Below are 20,499 nucleotides of genomic sequence, written 5' to 3' on the forward strand. Positions count from 1 at the left end.
GCGCATCACACTGAAGAGTGTTACGGTGGCTTCCATGCGCCGTTTGCGTAAGTCTGACTTCACTCTCGCGGAACTGCTGTAGCTGTTATTAGTGTTTGAGAAACAGCAGAATTATGTTTTACTCTGAATTAATTAATTGATGAAAGAATAAGTGAATGAATAAAGATGGAGGATGATGCACCGGTTATTTACGGCCTGGAGTTTCAGGTAAGTTACATAAGATACATTTACAGTAAACTGGTGAGACATGTTAAATATCAGATGCTAACAAACTAGGATTTGTATTAAATGGAGATATATTTTCCGTCTCAATGCATAAATATACATATGTAATAAGTGTAGAATCAGCTGGTAATGCTGTAGCACTTCAGTGTATTATGACTCGCATATTCATATTTCATACGCCATGGCACAAATAAAATACATTCAGTTTTACATTTACTAAAAAAAAAATTGTAAATGTAAGCTATTTATATTTACTAAAAAAAAAAATTAAACATTTTAAAATTGGTTGCATATTTGAGATCAGTCCAGGGTTATTATAGTTAACTAAACTAAAACTACAACCATAATAATGTTACAACGGCAGTAACACATCCAGCACCATCACACTGAACACTGGGGCCCCCCAAGGATGTGTGCTGAGCCCCCTCCTCTTCACTCTGCTGACCCACCACTGCACACCGTCACACAAGTCCAACCACTTCATTAAGTTTGCGGATGACACGACTGTGGTGGGTCTCATTAGCAACAGAGATGAGACAAGCTACAGGAGCGAGGTGAGCCACCTGGCCGGGTGGTGCAGTGACAACAATCTCTCTCTGAATGTGGAGAAGACGAAGGAGATTGTTGTTGACTTCAGGAGAGTACACACTCAGCATGCCCCTCTGACCATCAACGGTTCGACTGTGGAGAGAGTGAGCAGCACCAAGTTCCTGGGTGTGCACATCACAGAGGACCTCTCCTGGACTAACAACACTGTAGCACTGGACAAGAAAGCACAGCAGCGTCTCTACTTCCTCCGCAAACTCAGACGAGCCAGAGCCCCGACCCCCATCATGTGCACCTTCTACAGAGGCACCATCGAGAGCATCCTAACCAGCTGCATCACTGTGTGGTATGGCGCTTGCAACGCATCCTGCCGCAAGTCACTTCAACGCATAGTGAGAGCAGCTGAGAAGATCGTTGGTGTCTCTCTCCCCTCCCTCCAGGACATCTACAGCACCCGTCTCACCCGCAAAGCCCTCCGCATTGCAGGTGATCCCACCCACCCGACACACAGCTTCTTCAGTCTGCTGCCATCAGGGAGGAGACTGCGGAGTCTCCAGGCGAGGACCAGCAGACTGAAGGACAGCTTCATACATCAGGCTGTCAGGAAGCTGAACTCCCTCCCGACCTTGACCCCCCTCCCCTCTTTTACCCCATACAACACTGAACTCTGACACTATGAGCTCCCCCCCCCAGCTCCCCACACCCCCAGGACCCCCTACTAATGAGCCCACCTGTAATATCTAAAAATGCAGTCTAGGTAGCAGCTCGCAGGCATCTGGTGTCATATATGTATTGTATTTGGTAGTATTTTGGCTGTGTATCATTAATGCATGGTCTGTCGTTCTCTCCGTGTTTCAGGCGCGTGCTCTGACAGCTCAGACAGCTGAGACAGATGCCATCAGGTTTCTAGTGGGCACACAGTCACTCAAATTTGATAACCAGGTGAGTGGATGGATGCATGGGATTTTTCTACACTCCTCATGTTTGCTATAATGATGTTATATATTCACAGTACTCTTTCTAACAGGTTTCTGAATGCGTGTGCTTCAGTCATGTTTATTCATTCATGTTCACACCTAAAACACTAACTAATGTAGATTGATACAACTTGAAATGTTTGTTGTTAGTTCACCAGCTATTGCATCAACCGATGTTAGGCCTAACATATAGAAACGTATTGGGACTTACCAAAGTTTTACGGCTACAGTCGTGGTCAGAATTATCGGCGCCCTTGGTAAATATGATCAAAGAGGGCTGTGGAAATTAATCTGCATTGTTAATCCTTTTGATCTTTTATTAAAAAAATTCACAAAAATCTAACCTTTCATTGGATAATAAGAATTTAAAATGGGAGGAAATATCATTATGAAATAAATGTTTTCTCTGATACACATTGGCCACAATTAACGGCACCCATTTATTCAATACTTTTTGAAACCTCCATTTGCCAGTTTAACAGCTCTAAATGTTCTCCTATAATGTCTGATGAGGTTAGAGAACACCTGACAAGAGATCAGAGACCATTCCTTCATCCAGAATCACTCCAGATCCTTTAGATTCACAGCTCCATGATGGTGCTTCTCTTCAGTTCACCTCACTCATTTTCTACAGGGCTCAGGTCAGAGGACTGGAATGGCCAGCAGAAGCTTGGTTTTGTGCTCAGTGACCCATTTTTGTGTTGTTTTTGAGGTTTGTGTTTGGATTATTGTATGGTTGGAAGATCCAAACATGGCCCATTATAAGATTTCTAACAGAATCAGTCACTTATTGATTTCCTATCTGTTGGTATTTGATAGAATCCATGATGCCATGTGTCTAAACAAGATGTCCAGGACCTCCAGCAGAAATATAGGCCCACAACATCAGAAATACAACAGTATATTTCATTGTACACATGGAGTACTTTTTATCCCTGTGTTCACCAAACCCATCTTGAGTGTTTGCTGCTAAAATAACCATAGAATCCAGTCCCATTTGAAGTGCCAGTCGTGTCTGATAACTGAATATGCTGGAGATTGAGTTTGGATGAGCTAGGAGAATTTTTCTTGAAACGTTCAATTTCTTGAACATGTGGTGATGTAGGTGCTGTTTCTCCAGCTGTGGTCCTTGGAGAGTCTTTAGCCACTCAAACTCTCCTTCTCACCGTGCATCAGGACGATATAGACACACGTCCTCTTCCAGGCAGATTCATAACATTTAATGTTGATTGGAAATTCTTAATTATTGCCCTGATGGTGGAAATGGGGATTTTCACTGCTCTAGCTCTTTTCTTAAAGCCACTTCACTAATTTGTGAAGCTCAATTATCTTTTGCTGCACATCAGAAATATATTCTTTGGTTTTTCTCATTGTGATGGATGATTAAGGGAATTTGGGCTTTGTTTTCCCTCCTATTTATATTTCTGTGAAACAGGAAGCCATGGCTGGATAATTTCATGTTCATAATCACCCTGGAGTAATCAAAATTGTAAATATGAATGGGAGTATACTTCAGAGATATTTTACTCATAAGAATCTCTAGGGGTGCCAATAATTGTGTCCAACGTGTATTTGAGAAAAACATTTATTTCATAATGATATTTCCCCCCATTTTCAATTCTTCTTATCCAATGAAAAGTTAGATTTTTATGATTTTTTTTTTTTTTTTTTATAAAAGATCAAAAGGATTAATAATGCAGGTTTATTTTCAGAGCCACCTTTGATCATATTTACCAAGGGTGCCAATAATTCTGACCACGACTGTACGTGAGAAAACACCTCAGAAACACAACACAAATATTCTTATTTGTCACAGCACATCACAGATTTAAAAGAAAGTGTTTATCACTTGTTGCTTTGTTACATTAGCCCTTGTTTATTTTTATTTATTAGTTTATTTAATAGGGACCATGCATATTCATGAACATTGTTGTATAAAAATACACCATGTAAATATGCCAGAATTAGTAACAATAACTACTTTTCATCTGCAGTCCCTAGGCAGGTAACATAAAAACAGCCAACAATAATACAGCATTCATTCACTATAAGGGTACAGTGGCAGAGTTAGAGCGTATGGAGGTGTTATGACTCGCCAGCAACCTTTCTGATACTGTATCAAGTCTGTTGCTAGTTTCTTGTTTACATCAGACTTTGATTTAGTAGTTGAAAAATTCATATGCATCAAAAAATAAGGCATTAATAGTGATCGGTAGCAACTACAAATCACTGTTTGCGAACAGGTTTCCCAAACGCTCCTGCCATTTGAATAAGGCTTTTAGACTTTCCTTCAAATCATACAGTTGTGCTCATCATAACTTGCAGAATATTTTGGATGTTTAACCTTTTTAAAAAGACAAAAAAAACAAGATAACAATAACAATTAATAATAAATAATAAATGAGATAATAATATAAAATGATTAATAAGATCAATAACAAGATTAATACAGTAATAAAGAAGATCATACATTAGACATTAAACAACAAATTTAATAATATTAATTAATAATAATTAAAGTCAATAATAAGTAGTACTAATAAGATTTAAGATTATAAAATAAATAGGGTGATAATTACAATAAAATAATATATTATAAAATACATAAGTGATTAATAAAAAGATCAGTAAGATTAACAATAAATAAAATCATATATTATTTTCCCCAAAGAAAATGCCTAACATTTATTATACATGACAAAGGGGTATTTTTTTCTGAATGATAAATAAATAAATAAATATCATTTAGTCACTCATATATTTCTAAATCCAAACCTGTTTGACTTTCATCTGTGGAAAGACGTAAAGAAGATATTTAGACGAAACTAATGTGCAATCCAATATCAATTCAGTGTGCAAAGCAACATTGCTCCCCGCTGACTTTCATTCTTCCAAATATCTTCTTCTGTGTTCCACAGAATTCAAAAAAGGTGATTTTGCATATTCCGTAAGGAGTATTTAAACTTATGAGCACATTTATATGATCGTTTTCTCACTTGGCAGCTTCCAAAAAGTTGAGTTTTTCTTATTTTAAGCATACGTTACAACATTTAGCATAGTAAGGAAATTACACTTGGGCTTCATAAAGCTTCCCAGCAGCAGATCTGTGTGTGTCATTACGGTGGTCCTCTGCACCTGAGCCCCTGACCGCTCCTTCACATAACCACTACAGCAAGAGACGAGGCTCATGTGATAATTCAGTCAGCTTCTGTAGAGGCTGATAAATCACGAGCGAGTCTCTTCAAGCCCAGCTCTCATTACAGAGCCTTCCAACGCCTCCAATTATCCTGTCCAGCCATCAGAATTTATTTGTATTGCTTGTCTCCATAAAATTATAACGTGGCCTAATAATTCTCCTTCAATGCAGTCCAACCCAAGGTTAATGGCTTCCTCTCCAACTCTCAGCAGAGATGTCCTCATGTATGCATGCACTTGCTCTCGCTCTCACGTCATACACCTACGCAGGTGACCAGCAAGACTCATGCCTTTTGCTCTAGTTTTGCAAACAGCTAATTAATATGACATTCATTTGCTAAAATCATGATGTGGAGAATGATTCTTACACCACTGATATTTTATTTCTACCAGTTTACTGACCCATGTCAGAGGATACACAGCAAAAGCCCAAATTCAATATAACAATGTTATAACAACACTGGAAAAAACAAGAACTGGCAAGTATGTTGCATTAGATTTTGAAGTAGAAAAACAGGTAAAACATACTCCAATACACACTTTTTTTACTACTACTTTTTTTTTTTTGTAGTGTCTTCACATAAAATAAAAAGTGAGATTTAGGTCAAAATTTGTATACATTTCAAAGTAACAGTCATCTTGAAATGAGTAAAACTCTTTGAAAATAAAAGACTTTTCGTGTAGTTTCAAGCATGTTATTGTGGACAATTTGTAAATCTGGGCATTTCCAAAATGTATTCATGGAGAAATTTTCACTGAATGTATTTAGTTTTTTTTTATTAAATTTTTTTAAGTGTAAACTGTAGTATCACTAAATCAGTGAATATAAAAAGCCTTTATCTGGATTTAACATACAAGTACTTAAGATTTTAGGATTGAATCATTATTAGAGTGATTAATATGTCTCTGGTGTGTGATGCAGTGCGTAGCTTTTAATTTTTTGTCGGTAGTTGCACTGATTATTCATTGGACAGCCTTTAACAGCCGTTGTGTTTACGTTGTGGCACTGTTTTGACAACGATATGCAACATCACAACATTTATTTCCATCAAGAGTTGCATCAATTTTTTTTATGTTTTCTGAAATGTTATGTTTTAACATGCAAATGAGACCTTATTTAATTAAATATGCACTAATGTGCATTCATTTAAGGAGAAATCTGAACATTGGGTTTCTAATTATCATTTAATTTTGTTGACAGAGTTAAACATTGTCACAGAAGGGATTTTGGATTTTTTTTTTTTTATTCTTTTTTCATAAATCAATATACCTTCAGAATATGAAGATGAAATAAAACTGCTAAGTTTGGTGTATGCATGCTGCTGAAGTGGAGATTTCTGACTCCTTGTGAGAAAACCTTTAAAGATGTGTATTGTAATTGAAATCTACAGATGCAAATAGATAAAGTGCAATAAAATAAACCCCTAAAAAGCAATGGTTTTGCTTGGAGTGTCTTGTCCTAAAAGATTGTTTATTTATATGATTTACCTAAGATCGAGATTAAAAGGCCAAATGTATTTCAATTTTGCTTCTCCAAGTGAACTGATCTTGTTTTAAGGCTGTTTAGATGTTTTTAGGCACAGAATAGGACTCCATTATGCACATAATGACAACACTTACAGTAGAATATTGCCCACAGTGTGCATGAAGACCCTCGGTAAAATAATAACTTTCTACTGCCTCTTCAAATGTGCCATGCTTTGCATATACTGTAACTTTTAGGCATCTAACATAAGTTCAAAAGATGCAGTCACTTCAAAGTTGAAATAAAAGCTGGGAAATGAGTGTCAGGAGTGTGTGAAGTTAAAAAGCGTTTGAGATTTCATGCACTGTCATATTACAGTAAATATCTGCGAGAGAAGTCCCAGCTCTTTGAACTGCCGTCAGGACGCTCTCCTCAGCGTTGTGCTTTTTTCTCTTCTGCAGATTCACATCATTGACTTTGATGATGAGAATAATATGATTAATAAGAGCGTTCTCCTGCACGATGCTGGTGAGATATGGCACATCAGCGGCAGTCCTGCAGACAAGGCAGTGCTGACCACGTGCTACAACAAGAGTGAGTCTGTCTTTCTCTTCCTCTCACTGTTGACTACTGACTAAAACCTACTGGCAGGATTTACTAAATGAAAAGGATTGACTGAAGGTGTGGATAGATGCAGTTATTTTTGGGGGCAGATGCATTTTTATAGGAGTTCTACTTTCAGATGCAACATTTATGAGAGGAGAGTATGTAATTTACAAAGTGATTTAGTAAGGTTTGCAATCTCATGCTAATGTGTTCTGTGTAGTAAAACTGGCCCTTTAAGTCAAAATGAAATGTAAATGGACTATATTTACTTTCTTAATGCAATTTCTCATTATGCACAATTCAGCAGCATGTTAAGAAACAATTGTAATATTCTGTTTCACTCACAGCTTTTTATGCTGTCTGTAAGGATCGATAATTCAATATATAAAGTATTTATACATCTGAGAGCTGAATAAATAATCTTTCCATTGATGTATGGTTTGTTATGATCGGACAATATTTGGCTGAGATACAACTATTTGAAAATCTGGAATCTGAGGGTGCAAAAAAATCTAAATATTGAGAAAATCTCCTTTAAAGTTGTTCAAATTAAGTTCATAGCAATGCATATTACTCATCAAAAATGAAGTTTTGATATATTTACGGTAGGAAATTTACTAAATATCTTCATGGAACATGATCTTTACTTAATATCCTAATGATTTTTGTCATAAAAGAGAAATGTATAATTTTGACCCATACAATGTATTGTTGGTTATTGCTACAAATATACCTGTGCTACTGATGACTGGTTGTGTGCTCCAGGGTCACAAATGGTCATCTAAAATATGGTCATGCAGAATAAGGCATTAATATGGCTTTATAAGTACTAATAATCAGCCAATATGCCAGAAATTGCATGCTAATAAGCAACTAGGGATTAGTTCTATAATTTAGCTGTCTGCTGTTTAGAACAGCCTTTGTATTTTGAGCATTATAATGTTGTGTAGGTAGGGTTTGCAACAGAATCTTAGTCTTTTAGCCAATAGTAAATTTCTTAATAAGTTGTCTTCCACTAGTACAAGGTTTTCTGTTTGGATGTGGTTATATGTGCTGTCGTGTCACACAGGCTGTTAAAGCAATATATGACACATTCTTGCACTCGCCTCGAGGCAATTAAAAACGTACACAAACATGAAGAAACAACTGAAAGTGGAAATTTTAATTAAATCCCATGTTTATAAGACCGACGCCTGTGGCTGGTTACAGACAGTTCACATATAGTGGAGAACATTTCTTCACTGAGTGAAAACTAGGATATGGCTTTTTTTCATTTCTCCTTCCATCTTCATTATGATGAGGCCAATGTGCAAGATGTCATGGTGGAGTTCAAAAGAGGAATGTAATTACCGTGACATTCAAGCTAATGGAGTAGCCGGGCGTCACTGAGTCTGCCTCCATCATCACCCCCACCCGCACTCAACCATCTGATCTGAGAACAGCTCTGAGCTCTTATTCTGACACTGCTGTAAGCTTGTGCTCCGCTACACCGCCACAGCCATTTCAACAGCTTTAGCAGCAGAAAAGACCTGCAGTATGAAATCTACCAGTTCATAGCTTAGTCAATGATGCATTAACAAACTTAGATCTACAGTGGTGGCCAAAATGATTTGAAAACTAGTATTTTCAGCAGCTAAAAATGGTTTTAAGTCAGTCATTTCTATCTTTTGTTGTTGTGTGTCTGTAGGAAATATCAGTTTACATTTCCAAACATAAATTTTGCCATTAATTGTAATAATCCAGATTGTTGTGCTCCACACAGAGATCTGATCTGATCATCATCAGTCTGTCTGGAATGACATGAAGAAACAGAACAAACTGAGACAGACTAAATCCAGAAGAACTGTGCCAACGTCTCCAGGACGCTTCGAGAAACCTCCTGCAAAGCTCCTGAGAAACTCTTCAAGTGCACCTAGAGCAAAGCTGCTTTAAACGCAAAGGATCCTCACACCAAATATTGATTTAATTTAGTTAATAGAAGTTAATTGATAAAGAAAATCAATTTATGCCATTATTTTTGACAGCATTTTACAGCGTTTTTACACAAGTGCCTAAAACTTTTAACAGTACTGTTGCTTTGCAGGAGGTTTCTTGAAGCGTCTTGAAGACGTTGCCACAGTTCTTCTGGATTTAGTCAGTCTCAGTTTGTTCTGTTTCTTTAACAGAACAAACAGAAATCTGATCTGTTTCTTTATCAGATCAGATCTCTGTGTGGAGCACAAACATCTCACTGGATTATTACAATTAATGGCAAAATGAATGTTTGGAAATGTAAACTGATATTTCCTACAGACACACACTACAGCAAAATATAGAAATAACTGACTTAGCTGCTGAAAATACTAGTTTTCTAATAATTTTGGCCAGCACTGTATATGAGCAGATTTACAGATGAACTGATTTTGTCCAAAATGTACGCTACATGAGCTGTTGTATAAAAGCAGTATCAGACTCTGCTGTTACTCTGAATATCAGCACGGCTGTAATTACCTGTGGCCTTGCGCCTTCAGATGAATCACAACCACACTGTATTACGATTGCTTGAATTCCGGTTATTACTTTATTCCAGTTATTATGATTTAAGGGGTCCTGTTAAGCGTTTTCACTTTTTCAACTTTAGTTAGTGTGTAATGTTGCTGTTTGAGATAAAAAAAAATCTGCAAGTTCACAAAGCTCAAAGTCCACTTTAAAAGGAGATAGGCTTTCTTTTTAAGAGAAAACACTTTTCAATAACTACAACAAACAACTTCCACACCGGTTCGAAAAGGTTCTGTACGATCCTCTTGTTCGCAAGCATTCTCAGGGTCTGGATCAGCCGAAACTGATGCCTTCGTTAATATTTACAGCTGAGCAGATGAAACTCGCTGTTATGGTAAGGTGCGTGTTATTTCCGGAGCATGCACTAAACAGTTTGCCAATCACAAATCACTGGGCCAGCTAACCAATCAGAGCACATTTAATAATTCAATAATGCAAAATTCAAAAATAATGTGTTTTTAAAACAATCAAAGGATGAAAACCTATTCTAGTACACCTCAAAAACCAAAGGGCATAATAGGACCCCTTCAATAAATGTAACTTTTTTTAATCATATAGCTGTTACAGACATGTTGCATAGCATGTTCAGGAATTTGGGGACTGAGCTGTCAAGATAGGGGTGTGATCCTTTTGGGTAGGGTGTGATTTTTGGTGATTAAAATATCAACATCGTTTCTTAGAAACCGCTTTAAAATCTCTCGTTTCAACATCCAGTTACTGCATGTAATTTAATTGTAAATTTATATTTATTGTAGTGATGCTCCGATTGATCGGCCGCCGATCATGATCGGTCGATATTGGTTAAAAATAGCTTAATCGGCAACCCCCAAAAGCGCCGATCAAAAAAGCCGATCACGTGACGTAAATAACTTGCGCAACTTTTCTGCATGTGGCGCGCGGGAACACAACAGCAGAGCAGAGCTGGCCAGACAGCAGCAAAATGACTTCTCCTTCTCCCGTCTGGAGGTTTTTCAAAGTGTCAGACAAAGACATAAAATTAGCCATATGCAATACATGTCGTGCTGAAATCCCTCGAGGTGGAATACATCAACGGCATTTTAATACAACCAACATGATTAGGCATCTTCGAACACGCCATACAACAGCTGAATATAGAGACTAAACCAGCCGACGCAAACATCCCCATCCCTCAATCAGCCGACTGTGAGTGATGCCTTTAAAAGACGTGAACCATACAGCCGGGATAGTAAGAGATGGAAAGACATCACGTCCAGAATCATGGAATTCATTTGCCTCGACGAACAACCTCTATCCGTTGTGGAGGATAAAGGGTTCCGTCGCTTGCTAACCTGCCTTGATCCACGATACGACCCCCCAGGCAGGAAATATCTAACTGATGTGTGTCTCCCCGCGTTGTACAAATCCGTGCACACACACATTGACAAGCTTCTGAATGATAGCGTACATATTAGCTTCACAAGCGATATATGGAGTGCAGACGCCTGTCCAATGTCCCTGCTAAGCTTAACAGCGCACTTTATTGACTCAAACTTCAAAAGACACAACATTGTGCTACACTGCCAGGATTTCACGGGGTCACATTCTGCGGAGGCTTTGGTGAACGCATTTAGCGGCATGTTTCAGTCATGGGGGATCCAAAAAGAGAAAATCCACGCAATGTTTTGAAAAATGTCTTTGTTTTGAAAAATGTTAATCTGCCTTATTTGGAAAAGATGGCATACAGTAGCCTTATGTTATCTTGTTTTCTAACTACAATCAAATAAATATTGGTGGTTCTTTAAGATTTTCTTGACTCTAGCATATTTCTACTGATAAAAGATTCCCATTCCCCTGCCATTCTGTGATCGGCAGTGATCGGCAATCGGCAGATCATGATTTTGGTGATCGGTAATCGGTGATCGGCCCCAAAAATGCTGATCGGAGCATCACTAATTTATTGTAAGTAAAAATTACTATAAATAAAGGACTTCCCAGAGTTCCCTTGTGAAACATCTGATATGATTATATTTTATTTGAATAGTTTTATTTCTTCTCATATTTGTTATCAGTAATTTACATTCAGGTGCTTTGTGTAATATTTTCTGTTATTTAGTTCATGGATTGCATTATTTTAGTGTCATACGTGTTTTCCTGTTGGTGTTTTGTGTTTATGACTCTTTGCATCGTCTATATAGCCATTGTTTTATGAACAGACTACTTACCATCATGTGACTTTCTGTTGTGCCAGCTGTATTATCATAGTGGTTATTTGTAAGTAAAAAGCAGATTTTGGTAGTAGAAGGGTATATGTGTCACTTAATGATAGTTAAAATATACAGGCATCATCGGAAACGTTTTTATTTATTTATTTATTTTTTACAGGGAATTCTACGGAAGCGTATTGCATTCACTTGAGGAAAAAAAACTACTCTGTTTTTCTGAATTAACGACTTAATTATCTCAGAATTACGAGATAATTTTTCATGAAAAAAAAAGTTTTTGCTCTGTTTTTCTGAATTAACGACTTAATTATCTCAGAATTACGAGATAATTTTTCATGAAAAAAAAAGTTTTTGCTCTGTTTTTCTGAATTAACGACTTAATTATCTCAGAATTACGAGATAATTTTTCATGAAAAAAAGTTTTTGCTCTGTTTTTCTGAATTAACGACTTAATTATCTCAGAATTACGAGATAATTTTTCATGAAAAAAAGTTTTTGCTCTGTTTTTCTGAATTAATGACTTAATTATCTCAGAATTACGAGATAATTTTTAAAGAAAAAAAAAGTTTTTGCTCTGTTTTTCTGAATTAATGACTTAATTATCTCAGAATTACGAGATAATTTTTCATGAAAAAAAAAGTTTTTGCTCTGTTTTTCTGAATTAACGACTTAATTATCTCAGAATTACGAGATAATTTTTCATGAAAAAAAGTTTTTGCTCTGTTTTTCTGAATTAACGACTTAATTATCTCAGAATTACGAGATAATTTTTCATGAAAAAAAGTTTTTGCTCTGTTTTTCTGAATTAACGACTTAATTATCTCAGAATTACGAGATAATTTTTAAAGAAAAAAAAAGTTTTTGCTCTGTTTTTCTGAATTAATGACTTAATTATCTCAGAATTACGAGATAATTTTTCATTAAAAAAAGTTTTTGCTCTGTTTTTCTGAATTAACGACTTAATTATCTCAGAATTACGAGATAATTTTTCATGAAAAAAAGTTTTTGCTCTGTTTTTCTGAATTAACGACTTAATTATCTCAGAATTACGAGATAATTTTTAAAGAAAAAAAAAGTTTTTGCTCTGTTTTTCTGAATTAATGACTTAATTATCTCAGAATTACGAGATAATTTTTCATTAAAAAAAGTTTTTGCTCTGTTTTTCTGAATTAATGACTTAATTTTTCATTAAAAAAAGTTTTTGCTCTGTTTTTCTGAATTAATGACTTAATTTTTCATAAAAAAAAGTTTTTGCTCTGTTTTTCTGAATTAATGACTTAATTATCTCAGAATTACGAGATAATTTTTCATGAAAAAAAGTTTTTGCTCTGTTTTTCTGAATTAACGACTTAATTATCTCAGAATTACGAGATAATTTTTCATGAAAAAAAGTTTTTGCTCTGTTTTTCTGAATTAACGACTTAATTATCTCAGAATTACGAGATAATTTTTAAAGAAAAAAAAAGTTTTTGCTCTGTTTTTCTGAATTAACGACTTAATTATCTCAGAATTACGAGATAATTTTTCATGAAAAAAAGTTTTTGCTCTGTTTTTCTGAATTAACGACTTAATTATCTCAGAATTACGAGATAATTTTTCATGAAAAAAAGTTTTTGCTCTGTTTTTCTGAATTAACGACTTAATTATCTCAGAATTACGAGATAATTTTTAAAGAAAAAAAAAGTTTTTGCTCTGTTTTTCTGAATTAATGACTTAATTATCTCAGAATTACGAGATAATTTTTAAAGAAAAAAAAAGTTTTTGCTCTGTTTTTCTGAATTAATGACTTAATTATCTCAGAATTACGAGATAATTTTTCATTAAAAAAAGTTTTTGCTCTGTTTTTCTGAATTAACGACTTAATTATCTCAGAATTACGAGATAATTTTTAAAGAAAAAAAAAGTTTTTGCTCTGTTTTTCTGAATTAACGACTTAATTATCTCAGAATTACGAGATAATTTTTAAAGAAAAAAAAAGTTTTTGCTCTGTTTTTCTGAATTAATGACTTAATTATCTCAGAATTACGAGATAATTTTTCATTAAAAAAAGTTTTTGCTCTGTTTTTCTGAATTAATGACTTAATTTTTCATTAAAAAAAGTTTTTGCTCTGTTTTTCTGAATTAATGACTTAATTTTTCATAAAAAAAAGTTTTTGCTCTGTTTTTCTGAATTAATGACTTAATTATCTCAGAATTACGAGATAATTTTTCATGAAAAAAAGTTTTTGCTCTGTTTTTCTGAATTAACGACTTAATTATCTCAGAATTACGAGATAATTTTTCATGAAAAAAAGTTTTTGCTCTGTTTTTCTGAATTAACGACTTAATTATCTCAGAATTACGAGATAATTTTTAAAGAAAAAAAAAGTTTTTGCTCTGTTTTTCTGAATTAACGACTTAATTATCTCAGAATTACGAGATAATTTTTCATGAAAAAAAGTTTTTGCTCTGTTTTTCTGAATTAACGACTTAATTATCTCAGAATTACGAGATAATTTTTCATGAAAAAAAGTTTTTGCTCTGTTTTTCTGAATTAACGACTTAATTATCTCAGAATTACGAGATAATTTTTAAAGAAAAAAAAAGTTTTTGCTCTGTTTTTCTGAATTAATGACTTAATTATCTCAGAATTACGAGATAATTTTTCATTAAAAAAAGTTTTTGCTCTGTTTTTCTGAATTAACGACTTAATTATCTCAGAATTACGAGATAATTTTTCATGAAAAAAAGTTTTTGCTCTGTTTTTCTGAATTAACGACTTAATTATCTCAGAATTACGAGATAATTTTTCATGAAAAAAAGTTTTTGCTCTGTTTTTCTGAATTAACGACTTAATTATCTCAGAATTACGAGATAATTTTTAAAGAAAAAAAAAGTTTTTGCTCTGTTTTTCTGAATTAATGACTTAATTATCTCAGAATTACGAGATAATTTTTCATTAAAAAAAGTTTTTGCTCTGTTTTTCTGAATTAATGACTTAATTTTTCATTAAAAAAAGTTTTTGCTCTGTTTTTCTGAATTAATGACTTAATTTTTCATAAAAAAAAGTTTTTGCTCTGTTTTTCTGAATTAATGACTTAATTATCTCAGAATTACGAGATAATTAAGTCATTAATTCAGAAAAACAGAGCAAAAACTTTTTTTTCCATGAAAAATTAAGTCGTTAATTCAGAAAAACGAGCAAAAACTTTTTTTTTCATGAAAAATTATCTCGTAATTCTGAGATAATTAAGTCGTTAATTCAGAAAAACAGAGCAAAAACTTTTTTTCTTTAAAAATTATCTCGTAATTCTGAGATAATTAAGTCGTTAATTCAGAAAAACAGAGCAAAAACTTTTTTTCTTTAAAAATTATCTCGTAATTCTGAGATAATTAAGTCGTTAATTCAGAAAAACAGAGTAGTTTTTTTTTCCTCAAGTGAATGCAATACGCTTCCGTAGAATTTCTTGCAACCACAACTTGCCGTTTTTTTACAGTAAATGTAATGGAATATTTTTGACAATGTTAGATATAAGCTTCAAAGTACTTGAGAGAATACACAAGCCATGTATTAATGTATATATGTAATTATAGCAGTACACTTTTCGGCTGATGCAGAAAGTGCTGATGTGCATTTCTGAACGTCTCCCAAAGCGGCCGTTACACCGGAGGAAGCCGCCACTGCACCGGACACTCATTCTCATTCTCCCACACATCAGAAGAGCTGCCTATTTTTATATAACATTACTTACTTCAGTTTTAAATAACTAAATGTCTGTGTGTTTTCAAAACTAAGACTGTTTTTCAAATGTTGTGGAGTAAAAGTTTTGCATAATGAAATATAAATATATATTATTATTATCATTTATTTATTATTATTATTTTTTTTTTAGCATTCAGATTTGCTGTGAGATTTCTTCGTAACACTGTACAATAAGGTCCAACATTAACATAACATTAAGTGACAATGGAAATTAGCTAATAAAAATAAAACAGTTCATTGTTCATTTGTGACAGCTCAGTTCCATGATTAAATAATATGAACAGGTGAAACTTATGATTTGAATATATTATTAGTAAATGTTGAAGTTATATGAACTAAAATTCTTTAGAGGTAGTTTTTTTTTAATTCTTTAGAAGTTAGTTCATGTTAACTAATGTAATTATTACCAAATCTGTAGTGAACAGGGTATGTTTGAAACAACATGATTGATTGATTCATTCATTAATTTCAATCTTAAAGATGAGTGTTTGAAATAATAAAGCGTCGTGAGTGATCTGGCCTCCAGAGGCAGTATACACCACTGAGAGAACAGAGCCGCACAACACTGTGCTGCTCATATGATATGTGCTGCTGGAAGACAATCCACAGATGCATTAGAAACGAGCCACACACATTCCCCATGAATACATACACATCATATACATTGTCAAATAATGTGACCAGATTGATACGGTTGATGGTGTGATAATGTTTAAATGCATTTCTAAAGACTCTGCATCCTTGTTTTCTTTTGGTTGTCATGCACTCGGTGTGCTTCAGATTACAAATGAGCCGAAGCGGCTGTGCCTGTGTTTTTAAGCTGTTTTGTGTGCATGCATGCTTAAGTGAGATTCTGTGTGTGTGTTTCCTGTCGGCCAGCGTCTGAGAGTCGAGTGCTCACATGTGCGGCAGTGTGGAGGATGCCCCCGGAATGGGAATCAGGCAGCCACGAGTCCCCCGATGATTCATCAAACAACCCGCAGACCTTGGAGCTTCTCTGTCACCTTGACAACACAGCCCACGGCAGCGTGGCCTGGTAAGCCACACGCTATCGATTTAACCCTGCAGCTTCCCTGTTCTATCTCCCTCTTTCCTAGCTTTGCTTTCCTTCTCGTCTCGTCATGGTTTTTATTTCCCTTTCTCTCTCTCCGTCTCGCTTTGTCTCCATCTCTTGCAGCATTTTGGCTCTGCCTTCCTTCAATCTATTGTTCAGTTCTTTTCTAGATATTACAGAGATCTATTTGCTCTGTATTTCATGCACCCATCTGTTTGGTTTTATTTTCAACCTTTGCACTTTTCTTTTGTCTCAGTAACATGCTTTATTTCACGCACCATAATTCACAACACAGAATAGAAACAAAAATGAAATCCTGGTTGTGTTTTGAAGCTTTTGCCAAATGGCAGGCCATCATACTCATATCCATCAGATGATGGAGTTGCACATACTAATGGATCTCCTCCTCACTGTATTGAAAGATGAAAGGCCAAGTTAAAACTTAAAAGAATAGTTAATGCCAAAATTACATTTTTGTCATTGTCATGTTGCTCCAAAACCTTTTGACTTTCTTTCTTCCTTGGAATACTAGAGATGTCATGCAGAATGACCCAGCTGCTCTTTTCTATATCACCAAAACAAACATTCACACATTGCATGTCTCAATCACTCACAACTGATGTCCATTGAAGTCAAACTTGGTGCAACATGAAACACGAATGAGTCTTGACTCTGTCATCAGAAATAGGTTGATTGAAGATGTTCCTGCCCTCGTTTTCCCCATCATTCACCCATCTGCCAAGGGATAGTGGATAATGCACTGGGACCATCAACAGCAGATGCCAGATTGATTAAACTGCAATGTTTGTACTATAACATAGGCACCTTCTGAAAATGCAGTGTTTGATAAACAATAGCCTGATGATGGATAAGTATGCCCGAATTACAATAAACCCTGAGTAACCCACATGCAGCTGTTCTAAACTGAGACTGAAGCAATAATGAGACATTTCCTAGCCAAGGCTTTATGTGCATGAACAACATGGCAGCTTGGAGCATGTGTGTCTTCCCCTGAAGAGGATAAAAAGGCTGTAAGAATGTTATTGCCTTTTTGTTGAGAGAAAAAAAGCAGTTCTAAGAAATAGATTTTCACTGAATGACAGTGAAGACTCGTCAGATATTGTGTCTTTTTTAAATCAATTTACAAACTGAAGTTATTTGTGCCTTCTACCATTTGTTTTCCTGTATGTGTCTTCTCTTGGCATAGTACAGTGTGTTTGAGTACTGGAGTAGAGATTGCAAGTCAAGTGTAAATTTTATTGGCACACTATCTAAAGCAGACATGAAACATACAAAAATAGATATGCAGAGAATAGTTTTTGGTTTCAGCAGATCAGGTGGAGGTAGGCAGCCTGTTCAACCACGGAGGAGCAAAGAAGGCACTACACTGACCGTAAATAGTGTGAGGGAACATGCACTTGTAGGAGTGTAATTAAGTGAGGCGATGTATTTCCAGTCCTGATTCCTGATGATCAAAGTTGGTACAACTGTAGGTAACCAGTGGAGTGAGAGCAAGAGGGCTGTGTAGGGATCCCTGTTGGCTGATTAAAGACTGTTTGCACTGCTATTTTCAGTATCACCTGCAGGGATTTAAAGGGGTCATCGGATGCAAAATTCACTTTTCAAGTTGTTTGAACATAAATGTGTGTTGGAAGTGTGTGTATAATGATAAAAATCCACCCAGTGTTTTTTTTTTAAATCCCCTTTCTCAAATCAAGCTGTTCTGAGATTCTTGTCAGAATGATGTATTTCTGTACAGACCGCTCCCACGAGAGTTGATTGACAAGACCGTCTTACCTTAGACCCGCCCTGAGTGAGCTGAGAGCTGTCCAACATTGTGTCAGCTCCGGTGCAGGGGAAGACAAGAATGTTTCAGATTAAGCAATTGAGGTGTTTAGTTGTTGGATGTAATAATGAATAAAGCAGTCATCATTTACTTCTGACATCTGAGCCGCTGAAGACACGGAGGATTAACGTTACTTTCACGTTGAAGTGAATGCGCCGATCCCCGATCTGCCTATGTTCGCGCGAATCATTCGTGATCCAGCTTCATTTACAGAAGAAGTGAGTATAACGTTTTTTTATGAATCTTTATAAATCGCCTTACCTAATAATGTACTCGTTAGCCAGTTTTGCGGCTAAAGTAAACAGTTCTGCTCGTCACCCCACGGAAGAGAGGGGTGGGGTCAGCAGAGCTCTTTATCATTTAAAGGGACATGGACCAAAAAACGGCTTGATGAAAACAGAGCTGATTTTGACAGGGTAAAGAAGGTGTTTTTTAACACTACCATTGAGAAATTTTAACCAAAGTATGTTATAGACTTTTCATTAAGACCCTAAAGAATCATATCAATTTGTGGAAAATGGGCATCCGATGACACCTTTAATCATGTTGGCCAAAAGTCTGAACAACAGCCTAGTCCAGTAGTAGTCCATTGTTCTTGCTGTCCTAGAGTTGTGGGACCCAGTTGTATAGTGCTGTTAAGATGAGCTGAGAATATCAGTGACAGGAGAAGCCATGTGCCTTTATGATTGTGTCCAGTGTGCATATCAAAGAGAATTAGACTCAGGCACCCCTCCTCTCCAGGAGACCTTGTAGGATATGCCTGTGAGGTAAGACTGAAGTGAAAGCGGCAGACGGCATTGTAGAGATACAGTATCTTGCAGATGTTACGGGGCTGGATGTAAGGGATAGGATCTACATTATAGGACATATAAAATAAAGAAATGATGGTCACCACCTTAGTAAAAAAATTAGCAGTCAGAACAGATAATGGGACGAGAGAGGAGACCAATGTAAACAATTTGTAGGTGTCTGAAGTGTTGCTGATTGTATTTTGATAGTGATTTTGACCACAGAAAGACTGCAGAAGAGAGATACTGGGTCAGATTGGCTGGATTATTTGACTTGTGCCATTACCTCTCTGCAGCACTGATATTGGTCCAATGATCGCAAAATGTATCAGTGAGATGCTGGAGGGTGTCTCACATATGTGGATGTGTAGAAACATTTAGGGGAAGGATGCAGACACGACAGAGAAGAAGCATGTAGGGGAGAAAGCACACAGGTTACAGCAAAAGAAACATGATCAACTAGATGTCTGCCTCCTTTGTGTCCAAAGGAGGCATGGGATGTGCCTTAATTCTTGCAAGGTCAAACAAGGTGTGGGCCAAAACAAAGTTGGTTGGGAGGGCCGAAGGAATTGCAGATCCACCTCTCAATTCAAGACATTACATCGGGTTTTGACTGACTGGTGAGGAGAGGGGTGAAGTCAGCTCAGTTTACAGCCAATTGACAATTTCAGTGTCTACATTCTTCAGTAAATCAGCCTACAAAAGTCTTAAACAAGTCGCATACCAGATGAGGACAACTCACAAGTATTGCACATTAGACACGTCCCACTGTACCTGAGTGCTCAAGCTCAAGGCAGTACTTACAAATGTTTCTGCAACATTAAACTGGATAAGAGAAAGTATTTCAACATTTAAAAACATTATGTAAGGTTGAGTATGGGTTTTAATTAAGGTATTGTATTGTCTCTGAGATTAATTTAGATGTTATCAATGAGTTGGCTGAGATTAACCTCCAAGTGCCGCAGAGGTAGGAATTAGGGATGTGTGGGTCTAGTCGACTAAACGGTACAGCTCCTGCTAGTCGACACTGAAAACAATAGTCGATTACACTTGATGATCGACTTGAAAAAAAAACCTTGATGATTTTGTCATTCAAATTTTATCTTACTTTTTAAGTTACTTTTAAAACATTTTAAATAAGTTAAAGTAAAACTTTTGAAGAAGTATCAAAATATTTAAATATCTAAATATTTTTAAAAGCGTATCTGGGTGGAAACTACATTTTTACCTCAGACCTGACCTGCGTTTTCTTCATGTCAGTTGCGGCAAGCTCAAAATGACAATGTGAAAGACCAGCAAGGTGTGGGATAATTTTGAATTAGAAGGAAATGGAA

General features: G+C 35.7%; 1 protein-coding gene across 2 annotated transcripts in view; it reads left to right on the plus strand.

Annotated features, from left to right (window-relative positions):
• Positions 1–7: 7 nt before the first annotated feature.
• The window catches only part of LOC306886564 (EARP-interacting protein homolog), a 57,354-nt gene continuing 36,862 nt past the window's right edge, over positions 8–20,499 (plus strand). Inside the window, exons 1-4 of one of the 2 annotated variants that reach the window (XM_079443756.1) lie at positions 8–207; positions 1,630–1,713; positions 6,870–7,002; positions 16,357–16,513. In XM_079443756.1, the coding sequence (XP_079299882.1) occupies positions 166–207; positions 1,630–1,713; positions 6,870–7,002; positions 16,357–16,513 (416 nt within the window). In that variant the 5' untranslated portion in view covers positions 8–165. The remainder of the gene's footprint in view (positions 208–1,629; positions 1,714–6,869; positions 7,003–16,356; positions 16,514–20,499) is intronic. The other variant, XM_079443757.1, reaches the window with a different exon arrangement.

Source organism: Barbus barbus, assembly GCF_936440315.1.
Source record: "Barbus barbus genome assembly, chromosome: 20".
Lineage (NCBI taxonomy): Eukaryota > Metazoa > Chordata > Actinopteri > Cypriniformes > Cyprinidae > Barbus > Barbus barbus.